This window comes from Geotrypetes seraphini, chromosome 6 (genome assembly GCF_902459505.1).
Source record: "Geotrypetes seraphini chromosome 6, aGeoSer1.1, whole genome shotgun sequence".
In the NCBI taxonomy this organism is placed as follows: domain Eukaryota; kingdom Metazoa; phylum Chordata; class Amphibia; order Gymnophiona; family Dermophiidae; genus Geotrypetes; species Geotrypetes seraphini.
Window position 1 is genome coordinate 13,431,140 of NC_047089.1, and position 25,719 is coordinate 13,456,858.

At 43.1% G+C, this 25,719-nt stretch overlaps 1 protein-coding gene across 1 annotated transcript in view; it reads left to right on the forward strand.

Moving 5' to 3' along the window:
- Positions 1–6,721: 6,721 nt before the first annotated feature.
- The window catches only part of DGAT2 (diacylglycerol O-acyltransferase 2), a 59,948-nt gene continuing 40,950 nt past the window's right edge, over positions 6,722–25,719 (forward strand). Inside the window, exons 1-2 of the mRNA XM_033950127.1 lie at positions 6,722–6,872; positions 19,900–20,028. Coding sequence (XP_033806018.1) covers positions 6,833–6,872; positions 19,900–20,028 — 169 coding nt within the window. The 5' untranslated portion in view covers positions 6,722–6,832. The remainder of the gene's footprint in view (positions 6,873–19,899; positions 20,029–25,719) is intronic.

The window sequence follows — 25,719 nt, forward strand, 5'->3', positions numbered from 1 at the left end:
TAATTAACATTTTTTATGCACACTGATTAAATTCAATTGTTGTTCCCATTAGAAAGAAGTTAAAATTCTGTAATCATTCCGTTAAATAACTGTCTGGCTAAACTGGATAATTGGCTAAAATACAATATAATCTTTATTTTTATACCACCAATAGAAGTTCACAGCGGTTTACAGCCATTAAACCTAGTGGCCTTGTGGTTAATGTGAGTAAAATAACTTGTTTGGGTATTGATAACGTCTCTCCAGCTGACTTAAGGATGCTACTCTGGGTCACATATTGGTTTGGCAGCAATGTGTGAGGGGTTTAGGGGGTCACATTAGGGCACGATGGGATTGGGAATCAAATTTCAAGTTTAATTAAATTCTGATATACTGACCATCGGCATGCACCTGGCCGGTTTGCAAATAATAAAATAATGTTAAAATAAATTTTAGAAGGGGGGTAGGAGGAGAAAATGTGAACATTCAATACAGATTACAAATACGAACATGAGCTGAGGGCAAAGAGAGAGGAAAGTTAATAATTACATCATTGAAACAAATTAATTAGGGGGTCACATTAGGGCACGATGGGATTGGGAATCATCATTTGTCTTGCGGAAAGCTCATTTCAAATTAAAAAGACAGTACCGGCCACCCTTTTGTTGTCTTGTGGATTATTTTAATGTCTTATACAGTGGTGCCTCACACAACGAACTTAATTCGTTCCAGGAGCAAGTTTGTTATGCGAAAAGTTCGTTATGTGAAACGCGTTTTCCCATAACAATACATGTTAAAAAAAATAATTCGTTCTGCAGCATAAAATATGCTAAGATGACATAAAAAAAGATAAATTTGTCAAAATGGTGAAAATGGTGGTCTTGCTGAGGCCAAACTCGTTGACGAGGTCACACTGTTTTACCCCACATTCACTCCTTCTAATTATTTCCCGTTTCATTTCAACAGAAATCACCTTCCTGCTTTTTTTAGAAGCCATGATATATAAAAAATATTGAGTTTATCTTAAAAGGACGACTGTATACAGTGAGAGAGGGCAGTTAAGCGCAGTGACTAACGACTGCCTGCAGTGCCTGCGCGGAAGGATGCAATACATCGGCAGCTCGGGCGACTTCGTTGTGTGAAACGAAGTTCGTTGTGTGAAATGAAGTTCGTTGTGTGAAGTTCGTTGTGTGAAACGAAGTTCGTTGTGTGAATCAAGATATGAAGTTCGTTGTGTGCAGCGTTCGTTGTGTGAGGCGTTCGTTATGCGAGGCACCACTGTATATGGGTTTGCATGCAAACTTGGTAGCGCATCAATCGCTCGTCCAAAATCGGCCAACAATCCAGTCGGTATTACCGATTATCTTTACTACATCCAGGCCTAAACGCTAAGAATCCTATTCTATACCTATGGGCTTCCTAGTATTTAGCATGCACTGTTTGACCTAATTTGCATGCTCTTTGCAGTAGTTTGTCACCCATATTATCTCCTACGCAATAGGTTCTCAAAATTGGCCCCGGTATACATTACTAATAATAATAACTTTTGCAATGTATGTGTGCCTTGGTGTCAGCTGAAGGATCTCTCAGTGGCATCCAGCAGTCGAGCACATGCAATACAGTAACTGTTGCAACTGTCCTTATTTTTTTTTTGCAACAGAAGCCAAACAGTCCCTGGCAATTTCCCAGGAATTAGCACACCATCTGCTTATACGAGTGACTATTAGTCAGGTCTGGAACTGGAGAAAGACAAGCCAAAAGTCCTATATACAAATCTCATTAAACATACAGTCAAACCTTAGAGAGCGAGTAACGTGGTTTGCGAGTGTTTCGCAAGACGAGCAAAACCTTTTTATCAAATTTTAACTAAATAAACGAGCGTCGTCTTGTAGTACGAGCACGTATACGCGTGCCATGTCAAAACATACGCACAATATACGCGTCGCATCTCAGATCGCATTGCTGAGCAAGGCTGAACGTAATACAAGCCCCCCCGCAGTTCAAGTGCGCACAACATACGCGCATCTCATGCTGAATGTAATAAAAGCATCGCGCCCAATTTACCCGCCGTGTAGTGACTGTGCAAAACAAGCGAGGTCTTGCAATACAAGTACGTGTTCAAGTTTTTGGGTTGGGGAACTTCCATTATTATTCTGAGCTTCCATTATTTCCTATGGGTAAATTCGCTTTATATACGAGTGCTTTGGCTTTCGAGCATGCTTCCGGAACAAATTTTGCTTGCAAACCAAGGTTTTATTGTGTTTGTATAGATAGATAGATTGATAAGTTCTTAAGCATACCAGCCCATGGGCATTTGGGCCATTAATCAATTGTACATTGATGATGCATTCCTGGACTTCTCAGATATCAATAAGTCCTATGGTTTGGACTCTACACATCATTATGAATGGTTGCAACTGAAACATTGCTTGAGCGCCCATTTTAGGAAAAACAGTTTGTCCTCGGAATTACCTACTGTAATTACATGGGCTACCCTGATTGCTTCAAAATCTGGACAAGCGTCATCCTGGTACAAATTGTTACACAAACAGAAATATACTCCACCTTTGACATTAGAACCTAACGGATGTAGCGGTATATAAGAAATAAATTACATTACATTACATTATATGGAATATGGGCACAGGAAGCCCTGGTATCGGAAGACGAGTTCAATTGGGAAGAGACTTGGTTATCTTCCTTCAAAGCTTTGAAATCCTCTAATATGTTACATTCTGTTCTCTTCCTATATCACCGAGCATACTGGACACCTCTCAAATTGTCTAAAGTTGGGCCTTCTTTGTCGAATAAATGTTGGTCATGTGCTACTGAAGTGGGTACCCTAGCTCATATGATATATTATTGTAATCAGTTGTTGCCATTTTGGTCTGAAGTGTGGGATACAATTAGGCAGATATTACATTTAAATGAAGACTTATCTATTGCCATTATTATCTATGGGTCAAGTGCCCTGAAGAGTTGTATATTAGATAAGTATGAAGCTAGATTACTCAAATGCCTAACTCTTATTGCAATCAAAACTATCTTATCACATTGGAAGGATTTTTCATCTATACATTATAACTATTGGTGGAATACTGTATGCTTGGTTTCTAAATACGAACTAATTGCTGCTGAAAAAACTAATTCATGCTCTACTTATCACAAAGTATGGTCTTCTGTACTGGACTATTGCAAATCGGTTTAATAAGTCAATGTTGTGTACAGGACCAAGTGAACCTATGACTTGGTGTTTAGATGATCACTCAAATTTAGCCTATCTTTCGATGATTGTTACACTTTTATGCCTGCATGATTGTACTACTGCAATGCATAATTTGTTGTTATTGGTTTGCTGTTTTTGTAATATTTACAAACTTTAATAAAAAAGATTGAACTTAAAAAAAAGCATACCAGCCCATGGGAATGCCCAGGCCAATTCTTGTTGTAAACCGCCTAGAACTGAAAGGTATTGGCGGGATAGATGACACCAATGTAATGTAATGTAATAAGCATGTCTGTAGCCCCATTTTAGACAGGTCGTAGAGGAAGAAATTGAGACACAGGTCAGCACATCTCAATTTTCACCTGTATTTTAGAACAGAGTCTGCCGATGTAGTCTGCCCTAGAACCCCTTCGTTGTCAGGTTATTATATTTTGCAATTACAGTGTTCCCCTGCGAATTCGCAGTTCACGAATCGCAGTCTTGCGAATTCGCGGTCTGCTCCGACCGCCGTATCCTGTAGTAATGCTGGGCTATAACCAATCAGGAGCTGTCAAAGCAGCTCCTGATTGGTGTAGCTTGACTTTACTACAGGAAGAGGAAGTGGTGTCAAAGTCCCTCCTCGTGGGGCCACAATCCAGTCGGGTTTTCAGGATTTCGCCATGAACATGCATAAGATCTATTTGCACGCACCGCTTTCATTGTATGCTAATAGATCTCATGCATATTCATGGGGGAAATCCTGAAAACCTAACTGGATTGCGGCCCTTGAGGAGGGACTTTGACACCCCTGCATTAGAGCTTAAGATGTAAATGGGATGAAATTAAGTTTGCAGCATGTTAGAACTGCAGCATCAATGATATCTATGGCTGGGGTAGAATTATGGAATGCCCTGCCTGGTATCTTGCGATTCTGAATTGGGAGGATGAATTTTAAGAAAATGCAATTATTTGCTAATGCCTTTCTATGCTAATGCCTATTCCATCTGATAACTTCCTCTTTAGATTTCACTGACAGTAATATATGATTTAAAGCCTGTCTATATTTTTGAATTGATTGAATTAGACTTGTTTTGCATGCAAAAGTGAATTGGTTTGGCTACTAACTTTGGAATTGATCATTTGATCTGACGTTTGTTTATTTTTTTTTATTTGGTGAATTTTGTTTTGACTTGATATAATGATATTTTAATTTTGGGGGGGGGATGTTTATGAGGTTGTTGAGACATGTCTACGTTATATGTGGAAATCGTAGGGAAACAAGATTTTATGTATGTGATATGGAAACCGCATGAAGCATAGAAATTTTCTATTAAATAAATTCATGTTTTCCTTTCAGCTCTTTCCTCCATTTATTTATTTTCTTTTAACTCAAATTATACCCTCCTCACCCTCAAATCTCCCTTTTTTTTTACTTTCACCTTGAAAGTATCTGTCTCCTTCTTAACCCATCTCAATCTGTCTCCTTCTTAACCCATCTCCCCATTCTTACCCTCTCCTCAGTCCTCTCGTTCCATCTTACTCATTCCTCCCATTTCGACCCGCTGTACTCTCTTCCCTCCCCAACCATCATCATCCTTTCTGTCTCTCTCCTCCAATCATTAGCACCAGTTCCTCCTATGTCACTCTTATTTTGCATTACCTTAATCATATTTGAGTTCACAAACAGAACACCTGAAGGGGCATTTTTGATAGAACCTCTAAGTCTGAATTTGGACATATCCTGCTAAACCTCCAAATTCAGGAGTAGAGAGACATCCATTTTCAAACAGGATGTCCAAATTTTTTTTTTTTTTAAATCACCAAAGACATCTACTTTATAACATTTTATTGAAGAAATGCAACAAATACACAATAATACAACACAGCAAAATAGTCATTACATTTAAATTGACCATATTAACTTATAATAAATGTTTATCATTCCTTCAAAATAAATTTTGCATGCCTCTCACTTCCATTATATGCAAATCTCTCTCATGCATATTCATTAGGGCTAGGCTGAAAACCCGATTGGTCTGGTGGTCCTCCAGGACAGGGTTGGGAACCACTGATCTAGACTGTCAAGACAGTTATTTGCCATTTTCGACCAGAAAAACGTCCAAGTAAAAAACGTATGTATGGACTTATTTAGGGCTCGTTTACTAAGGTGCCCTAGCGTTTTTAGCGCACACAGGAAATTACTGCGCGCTACACTTCTAGAACTAACGCCAGCTCAATGCTGGCATTAAGGTATTGCCAGAGGTTGCGATAAGAGCAGATAGCGTAGCTCAGGGCTGCCCAAGTCCGGTCCTCGAGATCTACTGGCAGGCCAGGTTTTCAGGATATCCACAATGAATATGTATGAGAGAGAGATCTGCATACCAAGAAGGCAGTGCAGGCAAATCTCTCTCCTGCATATTCATTGTGGATATCCTGAAAACCTGGCCTGCCAGTAGATCTCAAGGACCGGACTTGGGCAGTCCTGGCGTAGCTAGTTTTAAGAAAGGTTTGGACAAATTCCTGGAGGAAAAGTCCATAGTCTGTTATTGAAAAAAACATAAGGGATGTCACTGGTTGCCCTGGATCGGTAGCATGGAATATTGCTACTCGTTGGGTTTTGGCCAGGTACTAGTGATCTGGATTGGCCACCGTGAGAACGGGCTACTGGGCTTGATGGACCATTGGTCTGACCCAGTATGGCTGTTATGTTCTAATGTGTGCCAAGTATAAGACAATCAAGCCATTGTGACATCACTGCTGAAGTTGGCTCTGAGGCACTGTGGAATGAGGCATTATGACATCACAATCTCAGCTCTGGAATGCTGCTCTCTTTGGGGTTCCAAAATTTTGCTATTCTTTGAGATGCTGGAATGTTGCTACTCTTTGGGTTTGGGCCAGGTACTAGTGATCTGGATTGGCCACCGTGAGAACGGGCTACTGGGCTTGATGGACCATTGGTCTGACCCAGTAAGGCTGTTCTTATCTGTCCCTTCTGCACCCCAGCAAGGCATATAGTGAGGCATTTTTTCTCTCCCCTGCCTACTTTTTCCACCTCCCCTTTGCACCTTGTCTAGCTCCTCCCCCTATCTATAGGCGCCAACATTTCAAAATGATCGGGGGGGGGGGGCAGATGCAATACACATTATTAGACATCCCTGGGCCTGGGCAAAATGAAAGGGGTACTTGACACCCACAGAGCTGCGACTTCTATGCCGGGGGGGGGGGCATTATCTCACTTTTTTCTTTTTCTTTTGCATTTTGAGCTATTTTCCTCTTTCGCAGCGCATATTGAATGCTCGAGGCGTCTGGTGCGCGGGGGCAGTCTGGAGCCCGAAAGCCCCCCCCCCCCGAAACGAAGCGTTCAGCCCAAACCATTTGGCCCTGGAAACGGGGGAGAAGAAGCTTCAAACTACGACAACAAACGAAGAGAAAGCACCTGGCCTTCTCCTAAGCTCAGGCTCACGCGCCGCCGCCCCCTTCGCAGCGCCCGCCCTTCCTCCCTCGAGCCGCCCCCCTCCCCTCCCCCCTCCGGCGGCTCTATAAGTGCGGGGCTGACAGGCGAGCGCCCTTCACCTGGCTGCCGGGGTAGAGAGGGCGCGAGGCGAGCGCGCCAGCCCCAGAGCCCGCCCGGCGCGAGCGCTTCTAGCCATGAAGACTCTCATTGCCGCCTATTCGGGGGTCCTGCGAGGTGAGTGAGGCCTTTCTGGTCGGTAGGACTTTTTCCTGTGCGATGGAGGAGGGGGAGGGTGACAAAAAAAAAAATAAATCCTGCTCTTTTACTGTGTGGGGGGTTGTGCACTTGGAGGGGGGGGGGGACGCTCAAGAGCCCAGGTTAGTGTTACGGAATGCATGGCTGCATGGCTTGAAAATTATCTTTTCTGTTATGGGGGGGGGGGGGGGTGAGAAAAAAAAATTCTGCTCTTCTCCTGTGTGTGTGTGTGTGGGGGGGGGGGGTTGTGCACTTTCACCTGTTATGGGATGCATGGCTTGAAAATCATCTTTTCTGTTATGGGGGGGGGGTGAGAAAAAAATTCTGCTCTTCTCCTGTGTGTGTGTGTGTTGGGGGGGGGGGTTGTGCACTTGGGGGGATGCACAGGAGCCTGGGTCAGTGTTATGGGATGCATGGCTTGAAAATCATCTTTTCTCTTATTTTGGGGGGGGGGTGAGAAAAAAATTCTGCTCTTCTCCTGTGTGTGTGGGGGGGGGGGGTTGTGCACTTGGGGGGACGCACAGGAGCCTGGGTCAGTGTTATGGGATGCATGGCTTGAAAATCATGTTTTCTGTTATGGGGGGGAGTTATCGGTGCTTTTTAAGTTGGGGGTGAGCGTGCATGGCTAGGGTGCTCTCTGCTACCCCCCCCAAAAAAAAAAAAAGCTAGAATCTGATTCCAACCCAATGGATCCAGGGAAGAGGAACTATTGCTCTCAATGTGCACCTTGAGTTTCTAAACCAGGGGTCTCCAACTCCGACCCTTTGCGGGGCCACACTTTGGATTTGTCGGTTCTTGAAGGGCCGCAGAAAAAAATAGTTAATGTCTTATTAAAGAAATGACAATTTTGCATGAGGTAAAACGCTTTATAGTTTATAAAGCTTGCCTTTTGGCTACGGGCTGCTTTTACAAAGCTGCGCTAGCGGTTTTAGCGCACACTAGACGCTAACGCCAACATTGAGCCGACATTAGTTCTAGCCACGTAGCGCGGGTTTAGCGCAAGCTAAAATACTGCATGCGCTAAAAATGCTATCGCAGCTTTGTAAAAGGAGCCCTAAGTCTTAATAATATTGTCATTTATAGTTAGAGACATATGATGAAGAAACTGCTTTATTTTACTTTTGTGTTTATGCTAAACATACCGAGGGCCTCAAAATAGTACCTGGCGGGCTGCATGTGACCCCCGGGCCGCAAGTTTGAGACCGCTGACCTACGCTATCCGCTCTTACCACATCCCCTGGCAATGCGTTCCAGAGCTTAACTATGCTCTGAGTGAAAAAAAAATGTCCTTTGACGTGTTCCACAATTTTATTTTTTAGAATTATATATTAAAAGGAAATGAAATGACATAAAATGAAAAATTGTCTTTATAGTTTATAAAGCTTTCCTTTTGGCTAAGGGCTCCTTTTACAAAGCAGCGCACGCGCTATACGTTGACGCCAGCATTGAGCTGGCGTTAGTTCTAGCCGCAAGTGGTGTGCCGCGAGTTTGAGACCACTATTTTAAAAGGTCTAAAATCAAATGAGGAGCAAAGAAGAGATTCATTTGCGCTATGGGTGTAACTTGAGTTCAAAATTTGCAGTCTTTTGCTTGTTTTGATAATTGCATTGTGCTAAAGAACATTTCATTTTGGCTTTTCGGAGGATGCAGTACCTAGAGGCAACTTACGGCGATGAGCATGGAAATTTTTGGACCAGGATAGTGGTACCCAAAACAATGAATTCTGTATTTCCTACATTATTATTATTTTTTTATTGTACAGAATAGTAGTTTGGTGTAGACACTTCAGTTGCAAATGTGATTCTTTTCTTTTATGGCTCTTGTATTCTCTCTTTTTGCATCAAGTCTTGCCAATTGGGACTTGGCTTGTGCAAATGAATACAAGATCAGCCCCTGCGTGTTTGTATGGCTTCTGTTTTGGCTTAGCAGTATCCTAAATTGCGTTTTCAATTTATATACTGGGATTGGCATTGGGTGCTGTTAGTTATACAGAGGGTTGTTTTGTTTTGTGCTTCTTTTGTTTCCATCACTCTTATTTAGATCCTTTATTCCATTAAAAGCCCTTGATCCTGGGGTTAGTACTTTCTGGAAAACTGCAATTATGGTTCTCAAATCTGACCACTAGGTGTCACTGTGCAATGATTGATTCCTTCCTCTTCAGGGATTATTAACCTTGTTTCCACAGTATCCCCAACTTCTTGGATGATGGAGGGCATATTTAACCTAGGAATTGACACTATAACTTGAATAGTTTAGTTGCCTTGAAAACTAGATATATTTTGGTATTTTTAAATATAGAAAAATAAAGGTCAAAATCACATGAGGCAGAATTCAACATGTGTTTGCTTTAGACCCCACTATATGGTTCTTTCGCACACAGTGGATCTAGTGGAAATTTTGATATGACATATCAAGAGCATGCATTAAATTTGACCTCGTAATAAGTTAAATCTAATCAAATTCTGATATTAAATATACAGAATCTATAGTATTTTTTTCACAAAACTAATTTGAATACATTTTTTTTTTTTTTTTTTTTAAGTCTGCCAAACAAAATTAACAAGCAAACCTTTTGAGAGATGTTCGTTCCCTTGTATTAGAGAATGACACAGGGACATATTTTTCCCAGTCCCTAAAGGAACTCATTTTCCCATCCTGTCCCCATGAGTTCTTTTCCTGTCCCTGTCCAGTTCCTGCAAACTCTGTCCTCATCTGCATGAGTCTCAAACACTTTAAAATCCTAAGTAGCAACATTCTAGAGCTCAGCTTGTGATGTCATAATGCCTCATTCCACCAATGCCTAAGCTCTGTCCTCATCTGCATGAGTCTCAAACACTTTAAAATCCTAAGTAGCAACATTCTGGAGCTCAGCTTGTGACGTCATAATGCCTCATTCCACCAATGCCTAAGCTCTGTCCTCATCTGCACGAGTCTCAAACACTTTAAAATCCTAAGTAGCAACATTCTGGAGCTCAGCTTGTGACATCATAATGTCTCATTCCACCAATGCCTAAGCTCCGTCCTCATCTGCACAAGCCTTAAACTCTTTAAAATCCTAAGTAGCAATATTCAAGAGCTCAGCTTGTGACGTCATAATGCCTCATTCCACCAATGCCTAAGCTCTGTCCTCATCTGCACAAGCCTTAAACTCTTTAAAATCCTAAGTAGCAATATTCAAGAGCTCAGCTTGTGACGTCATAATGCCTCATTCCACCAATGCCTAAGCTCTGTCCTCATCTGCACAAGCCTTAAACTCTTTAAAATCCTAAGTAGCAATATTCTAGAGCTCAGCTTGTGATGTCATAATGCCTCATTCCACCAATGCCTAAGCTCTGTCCTCATCTGTATAAGCCTCAAACACTTTCAAATCATAAGTGCTCGAGGCTTGTGCGGTTAAGGCAGAGTTTATAGGAATGGTACGGGGACAGGATGGGGAAAAATTTGTCCCTGTCATTCTCTACCTTGTATGTCATTTATGCCTTCCTGACCAGTTATAGGAACTACAGCAAATTCTGCTTTTTAAAGCCAGTCTTTTTGCTAATACTGTATTAAACTTCTGTGAAGCCAATAGACAAGTATGTCCAGTTACATACCTCTTTATGTCCTCAACTGTAGAATTCAGAATGATTGACTGATTTGATATTTAAAAAGTTCTGCTAAAGGGCTATTTAAAATTTTTCTGGAGCAAGAGCTGATTAAGTCCCCCTTTTTTTTTTTTTTTTTTTAAGTTCAAAGATTTTAATATACAATAAGTACAATGAGGAAAATGTCCCTATTACTGTTATGCTTCACGGCTTAATTTATATTAGTCTGTTTCATGTGGATCTGCTCTGTTGCTATGTATATGCAAAGTACTGATTTCTTTGCACGTGGAGTAGCCCTAACCAGCATGAGTCACAGCATGCATTTTATTAGGTACATTAGTTTATATGTAGTGACACTAGTGTTCTGGTGTTTGCTATATGTAAGCAGCTCACGTGTACATTGGTGAGATTTCTTCACAAGAATGTGTGCTTTTGCATGAGGAAACAGTGGACTCTAATGCAAGGGTGATGGCTTGGCTTGTTGCCTTGGTAATTGTATGCTTCCACTTCAGCCTTCCCCCCTGGCCTTTCTCCCTCCTTCATTTTTGAAAAGATAATCACTGAATGTCTAGTAAGTGGCACATCTGTTTAGCGGAGTAGCCTAATGGCTGGGGAGCTGATTTGTTTCCAACTCCAGCTTATGACCCTGGGCATGTCACTTACCACATACTCGAATATAAACCGAGATTTTGGGGCCTCAAAAACAGGGCTCTCAGTTTATATTCGGGTCAGTGCTGACCCTCCTCCTCCCAAACCTGTTGCAGGTTTCTGCCAGGCCTGCCATGAGACCTGGTGGTCCAGCGGTGGCCGGACCAGGAGGGACCCTCCTGCATCCTATCCTGTCCAAGCCAATCTCCCTGCCGCCGCCCCTGTGTACCTTTTATTATCCCTGGTGGTCGAGCGGTGAACCACAGCAGAAGCGACCTTCTTTACTCTTGCCCGTGCAGAGCTGCTACCTGATTGGCTGCCGTGAGAACTTGAGGCAACCTATCGCCTAGCAGCTCTACATGGGCAGGAGTGAAGGAAGGTCGCTCTTGCTGCGATTCACCGCTGGACCACCACGGATACTAAAAGTGTGCGGGGCAGGCGGGAGGGAGGTAAAAATTCTTAGAATCGGCTGGGACAGGAAGCAGGAAGGATCCCTCTGATCCTGGTCACCTCTAGAGCACCAGATCTCGCGGCAGGCCTGGTAGAAGCCTGCAAGTCATTGGGAGGTAGGGGGGGGACAAGGTACAGAACCTGGGAAGGAGGGGGGCTAGATGCAGAGCCTGGCAGAGCAGTGACTGGGGGGGGAACAGGGTGCAGTGCTAGGCAAGTTTATATGAGAGTCAACCAGTTTCCTTTTTTTTTTTTTCTTTTTTTTTTGGGGGGGGGAAGGTTACCTCTGTTTATATTAGAGTATATATGATAACCCTTGCTGCCAAGTTGCCTCAAATACAAAAACGGAGTCGGGTAGGGACAGAAAGCCTGTATATATTACGTAAACCAACTTGGTTGTACTAAAGAAAGGCGGTATATCAAAACGCAATAGCCTTGCTCTTTTTACCCTACAGCATATGCAGGGGCTAGTTAACGGTGGTTAGCCTTTGTTGAACCCTTGAGCAGCGTGGAGCAGCCGTGGTTTGACCAACTGACTGGCGGTTGCCTACAGAATGCGCATCCACTAACCTCGTGCTCAGTTGAAGCAATCGTTAAGAGCTTCCGAGGTCAAGGACACCAAGCATCAGCGAGGATCAGACGGGCCTCGCACTCAAGTCTGGTGCTCTGCAAACAAAAGTCTGGTTTTCAGGGTTATCTAACAAATGGTTAAGTGGCTTATTAATGCAGTTCTTCAACTATTTGTTGTGACTGTCCTGACAACCACTTGCTGTATTTTCAGAAGCCCCCCCCCCCCCCCTTCCGCTTTCCAGCAATGACATCTGATTTCTGTAAATAGCAATGCTGTATATTCAATGCATGTACAATGACCGTGGGACTTGTCCCAGGAGTCGCTTTTATAATCTATTCAGCCGGAAAAACATAAGGCACAGCAGCATGAGGCCATATATTCATTGGGGATATACTGAAAAACTGAATCCAGGATAAGTTTGGGAAGTTATGAGCTAGATTTTAAGACACAGGTGTCAAAGTCGGTCCTCGAGGGCCAGAATCCAGTTGGGTTTTCAGGATTTCCCCAATGAATCTGCACGAGATCTATTTGCATGCACTGCTTTCAATGCATATTCATTGGGGAAATCCAGAAAACCCGACTGGATTCCGGCCCTCGAGGACCGACTTTGACACCCCTGTTTTAAGAAATGGGGGCTCTCGTTATCGCCCTACTGGGACAGACCGAAGGTCCATTAAGCCCAGTATCCTGTTCCCAACAGTGGTCAATATAGGTCCCGAGCACCTAGCTAGATCCCAAGCAGCAAATCGGATTTCATGCTGCTTATCCTAGGAATAAGCAGTGGATTTCCCCAAGCCGTCTCAATGGCCTATGGACTTCTCTTTTAGGAAACTATTTATAACCTTTTTTTTACCACATTCTCTGGCAACGAATTCCAGAGTTTAATTACACGTTGAGTGAAGAAATATTTTCTCCAGTTTGTTTTAAATCTTCTTACTTAGTATCTTCATTGCATATCCCCCTAGTCCTAGAAAGAGTAAACGAGCGATTCACATCTACCCTTTCCACGCCACTCATCATGTTATAGACCTGTATCACAAGGGTGCCCACACTTTTTTTTGGCTTGCGAGCTACTTTTAAAATGACCAAGTCAAAATGATCTACCAACAATAAAATTTAAAAAAAAAACACAAAGCACACTGTACGCAAAGAAAATGTTAATTATCATTTGTATTCCGGGGGGGGGGGGGGGGGGGGGGGTTCAGAGGTCAAGGCAAATGACTTTAAAATATGCAATGTTACCTGAGTAACAACTATACAAAAATAGACAAATATACCCCCTCCCCTTTTGCTAAACTGCAATAGCGGTTTTTAGCGCAGGGAGCTGTGCTGAATGCCCCTCGCAGCTCCCGACGCTCATAGGTTCCCTGAGCTAAATACCACTATTGCGGTTTAGTAAAAGGGGGCCATAGTGCAAAATATTGGCAGCAGATATAAATTCTCAAAACAGACGCATTTTGATCACTAAATTGAAATAAAATCCTACCCTTTTTTGTCTGGTGATTTCATGAGTCTCTGGTTGCACTTCTTCTGACTGTAAATCCAATATTTCTTTTTTTTCTGCCTTTCTTTCTTTCTGCCCCTGCCCCTCTTTATTTCTGTCTTTCTCTCTCTCTGCCCCTCCCAAGCCACCACGCCAATTTCTCCCTGCTTCCCCGAGCCAGGCCTGGCACGTACAAGCGCCGGACCCACAAGCCTTCACCTCTGACGTCAGTTCTGATGTCGGAGAGGAAGTTTCAGGCCAGCCAGGCCAATCAAAGTGGAATCGGGGGTTGTATGCCATTGGAAAAGCCATGAATTTATTTTTTTCCTTGCAATTTTAAAGACAAACCTGTAACAAGAAAATGCCAGAGCCATGAAATAAAAAGCACCATTTCTTGTGCTTTCAAGTTGAGCCAACCAGGGTCCAGGTAAAACCATACAATACTAATTTTAAGAGACTAGAGTATTTGAGGAGGCAAATAAGGAACCGTGACTGGGGTCCAGTGGGCTGGAGCGATGCCCACTTGTTCCTGCCCCTCGTGGCTCTTAAGCTCTGACCAAAAAATGGTTGCTACAACCTTTAGTGGCTATCTTGCAAGTTCTAGTTTGGTGTTTTGTTTTGTTTTTTTAATTTAATATACTGCAAATATAAAACCAAAGTTAAAATCTAAATAGTTTACAATGTAATAAATATATAGAAAGGGGAGGGGCGACAAAAGAAAAAGAATAAATCAATACATAGTAATAACTATTTCTTCTATATTGCCATAATCTTACGACTTCTAGGCGGTTCACAGTGAAGAGAGCTGGACAGTCAGCGAATTACAGAATACAAATGGCGAGGATGATATAGTACAGTCTGTGAATTACAGATTACAATTAGTAAAATACAATACGATACAATACAGTTAGTACAGTACATGTATTTCTCAAGTTATCAGCATGGAGTTAATCGTTTAGAACTGGTAACTGATTAGGAGATAAATCTTTCCGAAATGCGACATAGGTCAGCCTAATGTGTCAAGTTTTGAGAATTTTTATCTGCTGTCTACATTTTGCACTATGGCCCCTTTTTACTAAACCGCAATAGCGGTTTTTAGCGCAGGGAGCCTATGAGCATCGAGAGCAGTGCAGGGCATTCAGCGCAGCTCCCTGCGCTAAAAACCGCTATCGTGGTTTAGGAAAAAGGGAGGGGGTATATTTGTCTATTTTTGTATAGTTATTACTGAGGTGACGTTGCATTTTTTTTTAAAGTCATCTGCCTTGACCTCTTTGAAAAAAGCCCGGAATATAAATAATTAACACGGTGTGCTTTGTGTTTTTTTAAATTTTATTGTTGGTAGATCATCTTGACTTGGTCATTTTAAAAGTAGCTCGCAAGCCCAAAAAGTGTGGGCACCCCTGTGCTATGCCACGCACACTTCCCCACTCTTTTTGCAAAGTCTGCTTTTTCTAAGCTGTCTAAATCCATACAGCATGAACTTTTCTTGTAGCTTTGGTCTTTGACTCAAGCAGGAGTTCAGCCTCTCCAGCTTGCTGAACTCCTGGAGCCTTGCATGTTTAGCTTGGATCAGCAGTTCGGGCTGAAAAGTTTACTTTTATGTTAAGTGTTTTTTAATTTTGTAAACATGCTTTCAAACTTCCGTAATGCCAAACCTTTGATAGCTGCTAATTTACTTCAGCCTACAGTAGGCATACACTGGGCTGTTAATTATGGAGGACCCGGTACAGTAAATTGAACTACACAACATGCCTTAGTTCTATAAGCTTGACTACACAATTTCACGGTTTTAATCTATAACCTGTGCATTGTCAGTTACTTGAGTAACTTAATTATGGCAAATTATTGGCAACTGCACTAATTAGTAGTTACACTTGTCTGCTCTTAGTTGGGATGCCACAAATTGTGCATGCAACTTCATGGGGGTGGGGGACTTGGGAGGGGCATGCCTAGCGCTTGTACACGTGGTTTATAGAACACTATTGGTTACACCTCTAACCGATAGCAGCTAGGTGGGAGCATTTACAGCAGCCTTTCAGCTAGTGCAGAGGTAGGCGATTCCAGTCTTCGAGAGCCACCGGCAGGTCAGGTTTTCAGGATATCCACAATGAATATGCATGAGAGATTTGCATCTCAAGGAGGCAGTGCATGCAAATCCATCTTGTGTGTGTGTGTGTCCGCCATGCCCCTTGTTTAAAAGCAGACTGAAAACCCACCTTTCTGATATAGCTTTCAATCCATAACCCTACTCCCCACTGCCCTCCAACCCAGCCAGAAGATTAACCGATCCCCTCAACTGTATTCATGACATGTTTGTCTTGTCTGTTTAGACCAGGGGTGTCCAACCTTTTGGCTTCCCTGGGCCGCATTGGCAGAAAAATTGTTTCTGGGGCCGCACAAACGTTGCAGCAAGACAGAGGAGGGAGCCGGTAAGACGGTAAACACCCGGGGGCAGCAGAGGAAAACACTATCGTCCTTGACTGGGGCCACACAAAATACTTCACGGGGCCGCATGTGGCCCTCGGGCCACAGGTTGGATACCCCTGGTTTAGAGTAAGCTCTTTCGAGCGGGGACTATCTTCTTTGACTCTGTACAGGGCTGCGTCCGTCTGGTAGCACTATAGAAATGGTAATAGTAGAAACTTAGGACTTGTATGACAAGTCATTATAGAAAAGAATATAATTGCCAATAGAATCACTTAGCATGCATCATGCTAGTACCATTAGGTGATTATGAGAATTAGCCCCCCGTTATAAAATGACCACAGCAAAAACAGCTTCCTATCTTGGGTTTTAGCTCATAAAACCACTTCTACGTTGCATCTGATCTTAGTTTAACCCTATAATTGGCAGATGGTGAAACGGCTGCTTTACGTAACTTGATGCTGAGCGAGACCAAACCGTGCCAAGGAACGGTCGTTGGGGCGATGCAGATCTCCCGTAAGAGCCGTAGAAATCAACGTTGCTTCTGAGCAGCAAGGCCAAATAAAGGGTTAAAATGTGGGAAAAAAAATCAGTCGTCGAACAAGCGGTGTGCCCTCGGCCAGTCTTTATTAGTATCCTAATTGGCTTTCTCTATCCAGTTGGGGCTAGATTTTTAACTAGTGCTGAGAAACCGCTGAGCGCTCTTCTATAAACAGGACTTACAAAAAAGGGGTCCTTTTACTAAGGCGTGCTAGCCGTTTTAGCGCACGCTAACGGTGGAACTCCCTGACACAACACATTAAAAACGAAAAAGATATCCTTTCTTTTAAAAAAATCCTTAAACGCACCGTTTTAAAGATGCTTTTAACATTTAAAATAGAGAATGACACGGTGACAAAATTCATCACCGTCCCCGTCCCCGCGGATAACCGCGGGAAATAATCCCATGTCATTTTCTAGTGTCTATTTCAACCTCGGTCCTTCTACACCAGCATTCTTCAAAGCAAAGCTTGCGGGTCAGTGGTTGTGCCCAATTATACTCTGATTCTTCCCTCTCTCCTTAAAGAATGACATGAACATGTGTTTCCCGCGGGGACGGGAACGGTGATGAATTTTGTCACCGTGTCATTCTCTAATTTAAAATTCTTCTGACTTAAGATACTTAAACTTTTAACTACCCTGCTTCCTTTTGTTTTTCCCTTATTTGTTTTTCTTGATATAACAGATGTAACTTTTTACCCCCTTCCCTTCCAATTAAAGTCTGTCCTGTCTTAATTTTAATGTTCATGAATTGTATATTTTTATTATCTTACTCTATTTTATAATTATGTACATCGCTTTGTAATCAGATTTAGCGATTCATCAAATACTAATAAACCTTGAACGTGTTGGCGTTTAGCGTGCGCTTAGTAAAAGGACCCCCCGAAGTTAGGCATATAGAATGGTGCATCCTCTTGCGCCAACTGAAATGTGTAAATCCTTGCGCCTAAATTAGGTGGGGTTACCCCTTCTGCAACTACGAGCCAAAATCTAAGAAACGCACCCAGTCCGCCTGTGACCTCGCTTCCACACCCCGCTCTAGACTCGCATGTAACCTTCTTAAAGTTAAAACTAAAACTAAGTAGCGCCACTAATGGCTCATTAAGATTCCAATTGATGTTAATTGGCTCATTCAATTAAATTGCACCTACCCAAATTTGCGCACATTCGCTCTCTATAGAATTCAAGGGTTGCCGTCCAGTTCCTTTTTAATGAAACTTATTTTTGCTGAGTTAACAGTGCTTGAGAGACCCTGTGGAGTGTGGCTCGTCTTGAGTGCTGGAGGCTCCCGGAGGCCTTTGTGCCATAGAGTTGAGCTCAAATGTTCGTGGAGCCTGCTGGAGCGGACCGTCCTCCCTCTTCTTGGGATCCCTTGTTCTGTGCGTGTTGTCGCCTGTTTCTATGGCGTTTGTGATGTCACACAGAATTGGAATACTACCAGACTGGTGAAGCAAGAGTAGACTTGACTGAATGTCTAGTTTAGTGAAACAGAGATTTGGGGGGAAAGGACGTGCCCCCAAAAAGTCATGAATCCTAACCTCTAAAACATGTCGGGCAATGCCTGTGAAGACTACTTCTGATGTATAGATCTGAGTTTTTAGAACTGTTCGCAGAAGTGAGGCTTCATCTACCATGCAAGTATTGGACTTGATAATCTTGTGAGGGCAAAGAATTCGTAAGTACAACAGGGTCCAGTTGCTAGTGGTCTTCCAAAACATCTGCTGACCACCCTTTCACACATTTTTATTTATGGTTTGTGTAGAATACTGTACTGCCTTTCACTAGCAAATAGCAAAGCAGTTCACAGTAAACTCTATAAAAAAACAGGACAGAAGTAGCAATCCTTCAAATATAAGATAAAATGTTTAGTAATCTGCATATAAACAAATGTGCATGCACTTAAAAAAACTTTTTGTGTAGGATGTTGTTGCTGCTATTGGAGGGAGAAATTGATCTGTGTCTCAACTGGTCGCGTGTGAGCTTTATAATGAATTTTATTTAAGATACGGTTTAGCTCGCAATATCTTAAAAATCCATGCAGGTCGCATCACACACACCACATTACAATTTTAAAACTAAAAATCAGTCCATCAAATAAGTAAAATAAGCATAAAATCAAAATGTCCTTTACAAAAGCAGCAATTGAAATTCAGGACAAATGATTATATGGCAGCCGGAACACTCCAGCTTTCATCGACAGGCTATTGAGTCCTTATTCAACATTGCAACCTTTACGACCTTCCCAACAAAAATCTTCCCTCGATTTCCCCCCCCCTCCCCCGCTTGGCCACGTATTTTACGGCCTTCCCAACAAAACTCCATGGGGGAAAAGCAGTTCCAACAGCTGCAGCATAGTATTTCCCTTATCTGCTTCCCAATTTTACAAAAAAATTGTAAATGTATGCACAGACATACATGTCTATTTTGTTTGTGCATATGAGAGACAACACAGACACCGGGGGGGGGGAAGAGTGGTGCAGTGGTTGGAACTACAGCCTCTACATCCTGAGGTTGTGGGTTCGAATCAAATCCACGCTGCTCCTTGTAACCCTGGGCAAGTAACTTAATCCCCCCCCCCATTGCCCCAGGTACATTAGACAGATTGTGAGCCCACCAGGACAGACGGGGAAAAATGCTTGAGTACTGAGTAAATTAAAGAAAATTGAATGAATAAATAAGTGTGAATATCTAGAGCAGTGTTTTTCAACCTTTTTACACCTATGGACCGGCAGAAATAAAAAAAAATTATTCTGTGGACCAGCATCGGTCCGTGGACCGGCGGTTGAAGAACACTGGGCTAAGTCGTGGGCCAGACCCCGCCCATCTCTACCCAATCTCCACCCCAGAACCCACCCCCCATAATAGTACGAATTGCACCTTGCACGTCCCTTGCCTCATCTGGAAGCCTTCCCTCTGACATCAGAGAGAAGGCTTCCAATTCAGGCGCAGGATGCCCGTAGGAGCCACGGCCCGTGACTTTGTGCACAGTTAGGAAGAGGGAGCTGGCTCGAAGATAACGCCGCATCGATCGCACTGTGGACCGGCGGTTGAAGAACACTGTTTTGGGCTTGATGCATGTGCTGGCCCTGTGGACCGGCACTGGTCCATGGACCGGTGGTTGAATACTGATCTAAAGGACTTTTGAGTTCTCTGCATGCTTTACCCACATCTTACTAAACCAGCTAGGAAGCCTGGCAGCCTCTCGCATCAAACCACCTAGTATTTGAGCCACTGCGGTTTTGAAATCTAGCACTGATGTGTAAAGCACACGTATACTAACTCTCTCTTCTGGATTTTTTTTGGCAGGCACCGGTGCAAGTTTCCTGTCTGCTCTGAAAGAAATACCATCTCTTCCATGGCTGTCCAAGTCCCAAATACAGAAGCAACTACAGATTATCTCGGTTTTGCAATGGGTTCTTAGTTTTCTTGCTATGGGTAAGTCGTTTCAGTGAAGTCTGACTTGAACATTGTCATCCTGAATCTGACAATCTCTGGAACTACGTCTGTATTCTGTGCCGAGTGAAATGATGTACTGTAATTGGGTGGTGGTGTAGGTTTCAAGGTTTTATTAAAGTTTGATTTAATCGCTTATCTAATTTCTAAGCGAGTTTATAATATATATATAAAAAAGAGCATGAACATACTAAAAATGCCATTAATAATACCATTAATACTTATAAAAAGAAAGCAATTACAAAAAATCAACTAATTGGCATATTAAAAAGGGATAAACAAGACAGGAGACAAAAGGAAATAAGGTTAGAAATACAACTTGGATGAGTTAAAGGATACTGTAAAAATTTAAATCAGATGTTAAGCTACTTTAAATAAATGACTCTTGAGTAGGCTTTTGAAACGTTTGAGATTAGCTTCTTCTCTAACAAGAGCTGGTAGGATATTCCAGAGTTGAGGGGCTTCGACTGAGAAAATGTCAGGCCTTTTGATTCCTATTATATGATGGGAGGGGACTGTCAGCAATTTACGATTAGATCTAAGACTGCGGGGTGGCTCATACGAGAAGATATTTATCAATAAATTGGGGCAATTTAGAATGAATTGTTTTAAATGTTATGAGAGAGATTTTGTAAGAAATTCTTTGATTAATTGGCAGCCAATGGACATTTTGAAGTAGGGGGGGGCATAACATGGTCGTATTTTCTAGATTTTGTTAATTTTATTGCAGCATTTTGAATTATTTGTAAGTTTTAATTCTTTCTGGGTAAATAAAGCTATTACAGTAATCTAATTTCGTAATGATTAATGAATGTACCAGAATGTTAATAGGTTTTGTGTTTAAGAATTTAGAGACTGAGCGATTATCAGTCGCAGCTTGAAAAAACATGATTTAATTACAGAACTTGTATGGTTATGGAAGGTTAGTTTTTTATCAAGCTATGGGGGGGCGGGGGTGGTTGGGGGGGTTGCCAGCACTCATCCTCCTCTTTGCCTCTTCTGCTCCTTCCCCAACCCCCGTATCTAATGTTTGGGGTGTGAGCAGCAACCCCCAAACTGCTTCTCTCACCACTCTCCCTGGGCAGTGATGAATTCAGCCCCACAGTAGGTGTGTCAATCTGACGGTGCCCATCGGAGTGACGACACAACCTACTGTGTGGCTGAATGATCGACTGTCCACGGAGAGCTGCCGTTACAGGTAAGCGACTTCTGTGTGTCGGCCCTTCCTCTGACATCACTTCCTGGACCTGTGTCTAGGAAGTGACATCGGAGGAAGAGCCGACGTTGGTGCGAGCAGCGGGTTTGGGTTGCTGCTCACACACCAAATGTTAGAGGTATAAGAGAAGGGGGCGGGTGCGCAGCAGGAAGGGGTGGGGAAGGAGCAGATGAGGGTGGGGGAGGGGCATGGGACTGTCGTGCTTGCTTGAACTAATTGAAAATGAAGATGGATGAGGATTTAATAAAGTATGGAGCCCATTGACTGCATTTGTTAACATACAAATATAGAGATATCTTATTCTTAGATTTCCTTACACATCCAGGGTGAGGGGAGGGGAAAGTATTTGGAAGAGTTTAAAAATATTTAAATATAATATTGTAATAAATAATATGATTTAATATATTAATAATTGGGCAGAGGGGGGAAGTGGATGTTTTCTTTAATAATGTGTGTAATATGGTGTATTTTATGCAATCTGTTATATTAATTGTAATACACTGTCAAAGCTTGAAAATTAATAAGGAATTAAAAAAAAAAAGAAAATGAGGATGGCAATGAGTATGGGGGAAACTCCTCAGCCACAGGTGTCGGCCGTATACAGAGAGGGATAAGTTGGTTCCTGTGTCTGCTACAGGTCCAAAACCTGATACTGGAGGGTTTTTTTTGTCTTTTTGGCATATGCATTCCCTTTCTGATAAGGGCCTTCCTAGAATCCTGTGCTACGAGATGACTGAATGCATCATATTGGAAGCTGAACTGTGCAGCAACAAGCGTGTTAGGATAGCCCTGTCAAGAGTTCATGCCTTCCCATATTGCACCCAATACTTAAAAAAAAAAAAATAAAAAAATTCTGATCCCAGAATCTGCATGTGGGAACAGCCCCTCCATTTGTAATTGGGGGTAAAGAAATGATCTAAGATGACAATGTCAGGTTGTGGTACTTCTCCTTAATTGTGGCTGATTTAAAAAAAAAATAAGTTTTCCGGCTGTAGAGATTAATTACCTGCTCTACCAAGAACATAAGAATAGCCATACTGGGTCAGACCAATGGTCCATCAAGCCCATTAGCCTGTTCTCACGGTGGCTAATCCAGGTCACTAGTACCTGGCCAAAACCCAAGGTGTAGCAATATTCCATGCTACCGATCCAGGGCAAGCAGTGGCTTCCCCTGTGTCTTTCTCAATAGCAGACTATGGACTTTTCCTCCAGGAACCTGTCCAAACCTTTCTTAAAACCAGCTACGCTATCCGCTCTTACCACAACCTCTGTCGATGGCGCTTCATTGAATTAAGAGGTATTTGTGTTAGAAGCTAGTTCTGGGGATGTATGTGCAAAGATGGACAGCATAGTTTTAATGGGTAGCAAAATTTTTAAACTTCACTTGTTTTTAGACCAGTGTTTCTCAAGTCGGTCCCGGAGTACCTACTTGCCACTCGTCTTTTCAGGATATCCACAATGAATAGGCATGAAAGAAATTTGCATATGATTTGAGGCAATATATGCAAATCAAGTTTATGCATATTCACTGTGGATGTCCTGAAAACCTGACTGTCAAGGGGGGGTACTCCAGGACCGACTTGAGAAACACTGTTTTAGACCACTGTGGGTCAATATTAATAATAATCAATAATTATTATTAATAATTTATATGCCGCCATACTGGGGAGGTTCTAAGCGGCTCACAGCATGAGAAAACCAGTACATACATACATTTTTTCAATAAGAATCTCAATAAAATACAATAAAAGGCAGTAAATAACATTTCATTTTAATTCTTTATTCATTTTTACATCTTATAACAAGTGTCAAACATTTGAACACATACAATATCCCTTGTATATCATAATCAATTCATATTAATATTTAAACCCTCCCTCCCAATTCTTTCATATATAATTCTGTACATGTACTATAATATATATTTATTCTATTAAATTAAACATAACATTTCAATAAAAAATTGATCAAGACAAAAATGTAAACCATGTAGGTAAACATAAGAATAGAATGCAAACATGGTTGAAATAAGAGAAAATGTAAAACCATTACGATGTCAGCCTATTAAATAATTGAAATCTAAATAAGAAGCTTCTAACATCATTTTTCTGAGCCATGTGTTCATTTTAGCGGCCTGAAAAGAGTTTTCTTAAAAAACCTCTTATAACGGCAAGATTTTATAGAAGGATAAGTAAGTAACTGCACTCTCCGTGTATTTTTATTAAAATGACTCCAAGAAAAATGAGAGGACATAACCTGGTGACAAATGCGACTTTGTAACAAATACAAGAAAATTTAAACAATACCCTAGACCAGTGGTCTCAAATACGCGGCACGGGGGGCCACATGCGGCCCGCCAGGTACTATTTTGAGGCCCTCAGTATATTTATCATAATCACAAAAGTAAAATAAAACAGTTTATCCCAGGACAAGCAGGCAGCATATTCTTAACGTATGGGTGACGTCACCGACGGAGCCCCGGTACGGACCTTTTTAACTAGAAAGTTCTAGTTGGCCGCACCGCGCATGCGCGAGTGCCTTCCCGCCCGACGGAGGAGTGCGTGGTCCCCAGTTTCTTCGTTTCCGCGGAGCGAAGAAGTCATGTATTTCAACGGCCGCTGGCATATTTTTTCCGAATTTCTTCTTTTCCCTTTGGATTACTTATTTTTCCTTTAAAAAAAAAAAAAACTCATCGAGTTTTCTTTATTTTTTCGAGCCGGCCCCGGCGGGGCCTGTTGTCACCATACAGGCCTCCGGCTTTGATTTTGCGGAGGCCGTGTTTCCCTTCATGCCCCCTCAACCGGGTTTTAAGAAGTGCCAGCGGTGTGCACGCCCGATCTCTCTCACAGACCCACACAATTGGTGCCTCCAGTGCCTGGGTCCAGAGCATCGGGCTGACACCTGCACCCGCTGTGCTAAGCTTAAAAAGCGCACTTTGAAAAATAGGCAGATCCAGCAAAATATTTTGTTTGGTAATGGATCTGCCATGGAACCTGCCGCGACGTCGACGGCACCCCAAAAGTCGGCACCGACGACGTCGACACCACCGGACCCTTCCTCGGGGTCGTTGGGCCCAGGTAAGCCGGCTAAGAAGCCTTCCACTTCCCTCGAGCGCCCTCCTGCCACGGTTGCGACACCGGCCCTTCAGGCACCACACCGGCCCCGCAAACGCTCCGCTCCGATCTCGGTGAGTGCCTCATCGGCCTCATCGCCGGAGCGTAGAGCGGCACCTAAGGTACCGAAGAAGAAAAAAGCGGTACCGATGCCTCCCCTGGACGACCGCATTGCGGCCATACTCCAAACACAGTTACAGGAGCAGCTGCAACAACAACTCCAACAACTGTTGCCGGCGTTGCTGGCACCGCACCTTCCGGTACAGGACCGGTCCGAACCTCGCACTGTCCCATCGGTGTCGACCCCCTCGGTACCGATTAATACCTCCATGCCGGTGCTCTTGGCCGAAACACCTACAGTGCATACCCGTGCTACTGCCGACCCTGTCCGGTCCCAGGAACGACATCTGTTTTCCTCACCCGGTACCACCTCGGTGCGCTCAGGCAAATCTCTCTCAAAAGACCCGCCATGCCGAGCCCTCCACGCCAATGTCCAAACGTACGCACCCCGACGTTAGGGACCCAGACTTGTGGGAAGACTCCCCTCACGGTACCGAAGAGGACGCTTCGTCAACCGACTAAGAACCCTCCATGACCGACACCATCTCCAAACCAGAGCAATCCTCTTTCTCTAAATTCCTTAGGGAGATGTCAGCAGCTCTTTCCATCCCCTTAGAGTCCGACTCTAAGAAGTCTCAGGCTTTCCTCGATGCCCTAGACTTTGAGCAACCTCCCAAGGAATTTCTAAAGTTGCCCGTCCACGACATCTTACGGGAAACTTTCTATAAGAACTGGGAGACTCCCCTCACTGTTCCCGGAGCCCCTCGTAAATTGGATAGCTTGTACCGGGTTATCCCAATCCCAGGGTTTGACAAACCTCAATTGCCCCACGAGTCCCTCCTGGTGGAATCTACTTTGAAAAAATCTCAGGGTTCCAGTGTATATGCCTCCACCCTCCTGGCAGAGAGGGAAAAACCATGAATAAATTTGGTAAGCACCTTTTCCAAAATGCCATGCTAGCCAATAGAGCCAACAACTACACCTTCCACTTCTCCTTCTACATGAAGCATCTGGTGCAACAGCTCTCCTCCTTACAGAAATATCTTCCTGAACGTAAGGTCCCTCTGTTCCAGCAACAAATTTCCAGCCTCCTCCAACTCAGGAAATTTATGGTTCGCTCCATCTACGACTCATTTGAGCTGACCTCTCGCGCCTCTGCCATGGCGGTGGCCATGCGCCGTTTGGCATGGCTGAGAGTTTCTGACCTAGACATTAACCACCAGGACCGCCTGGCTAACGCACCTTGTCTGGGCGATGAACTCTTCGGAGAGTCCCTGGACTCAA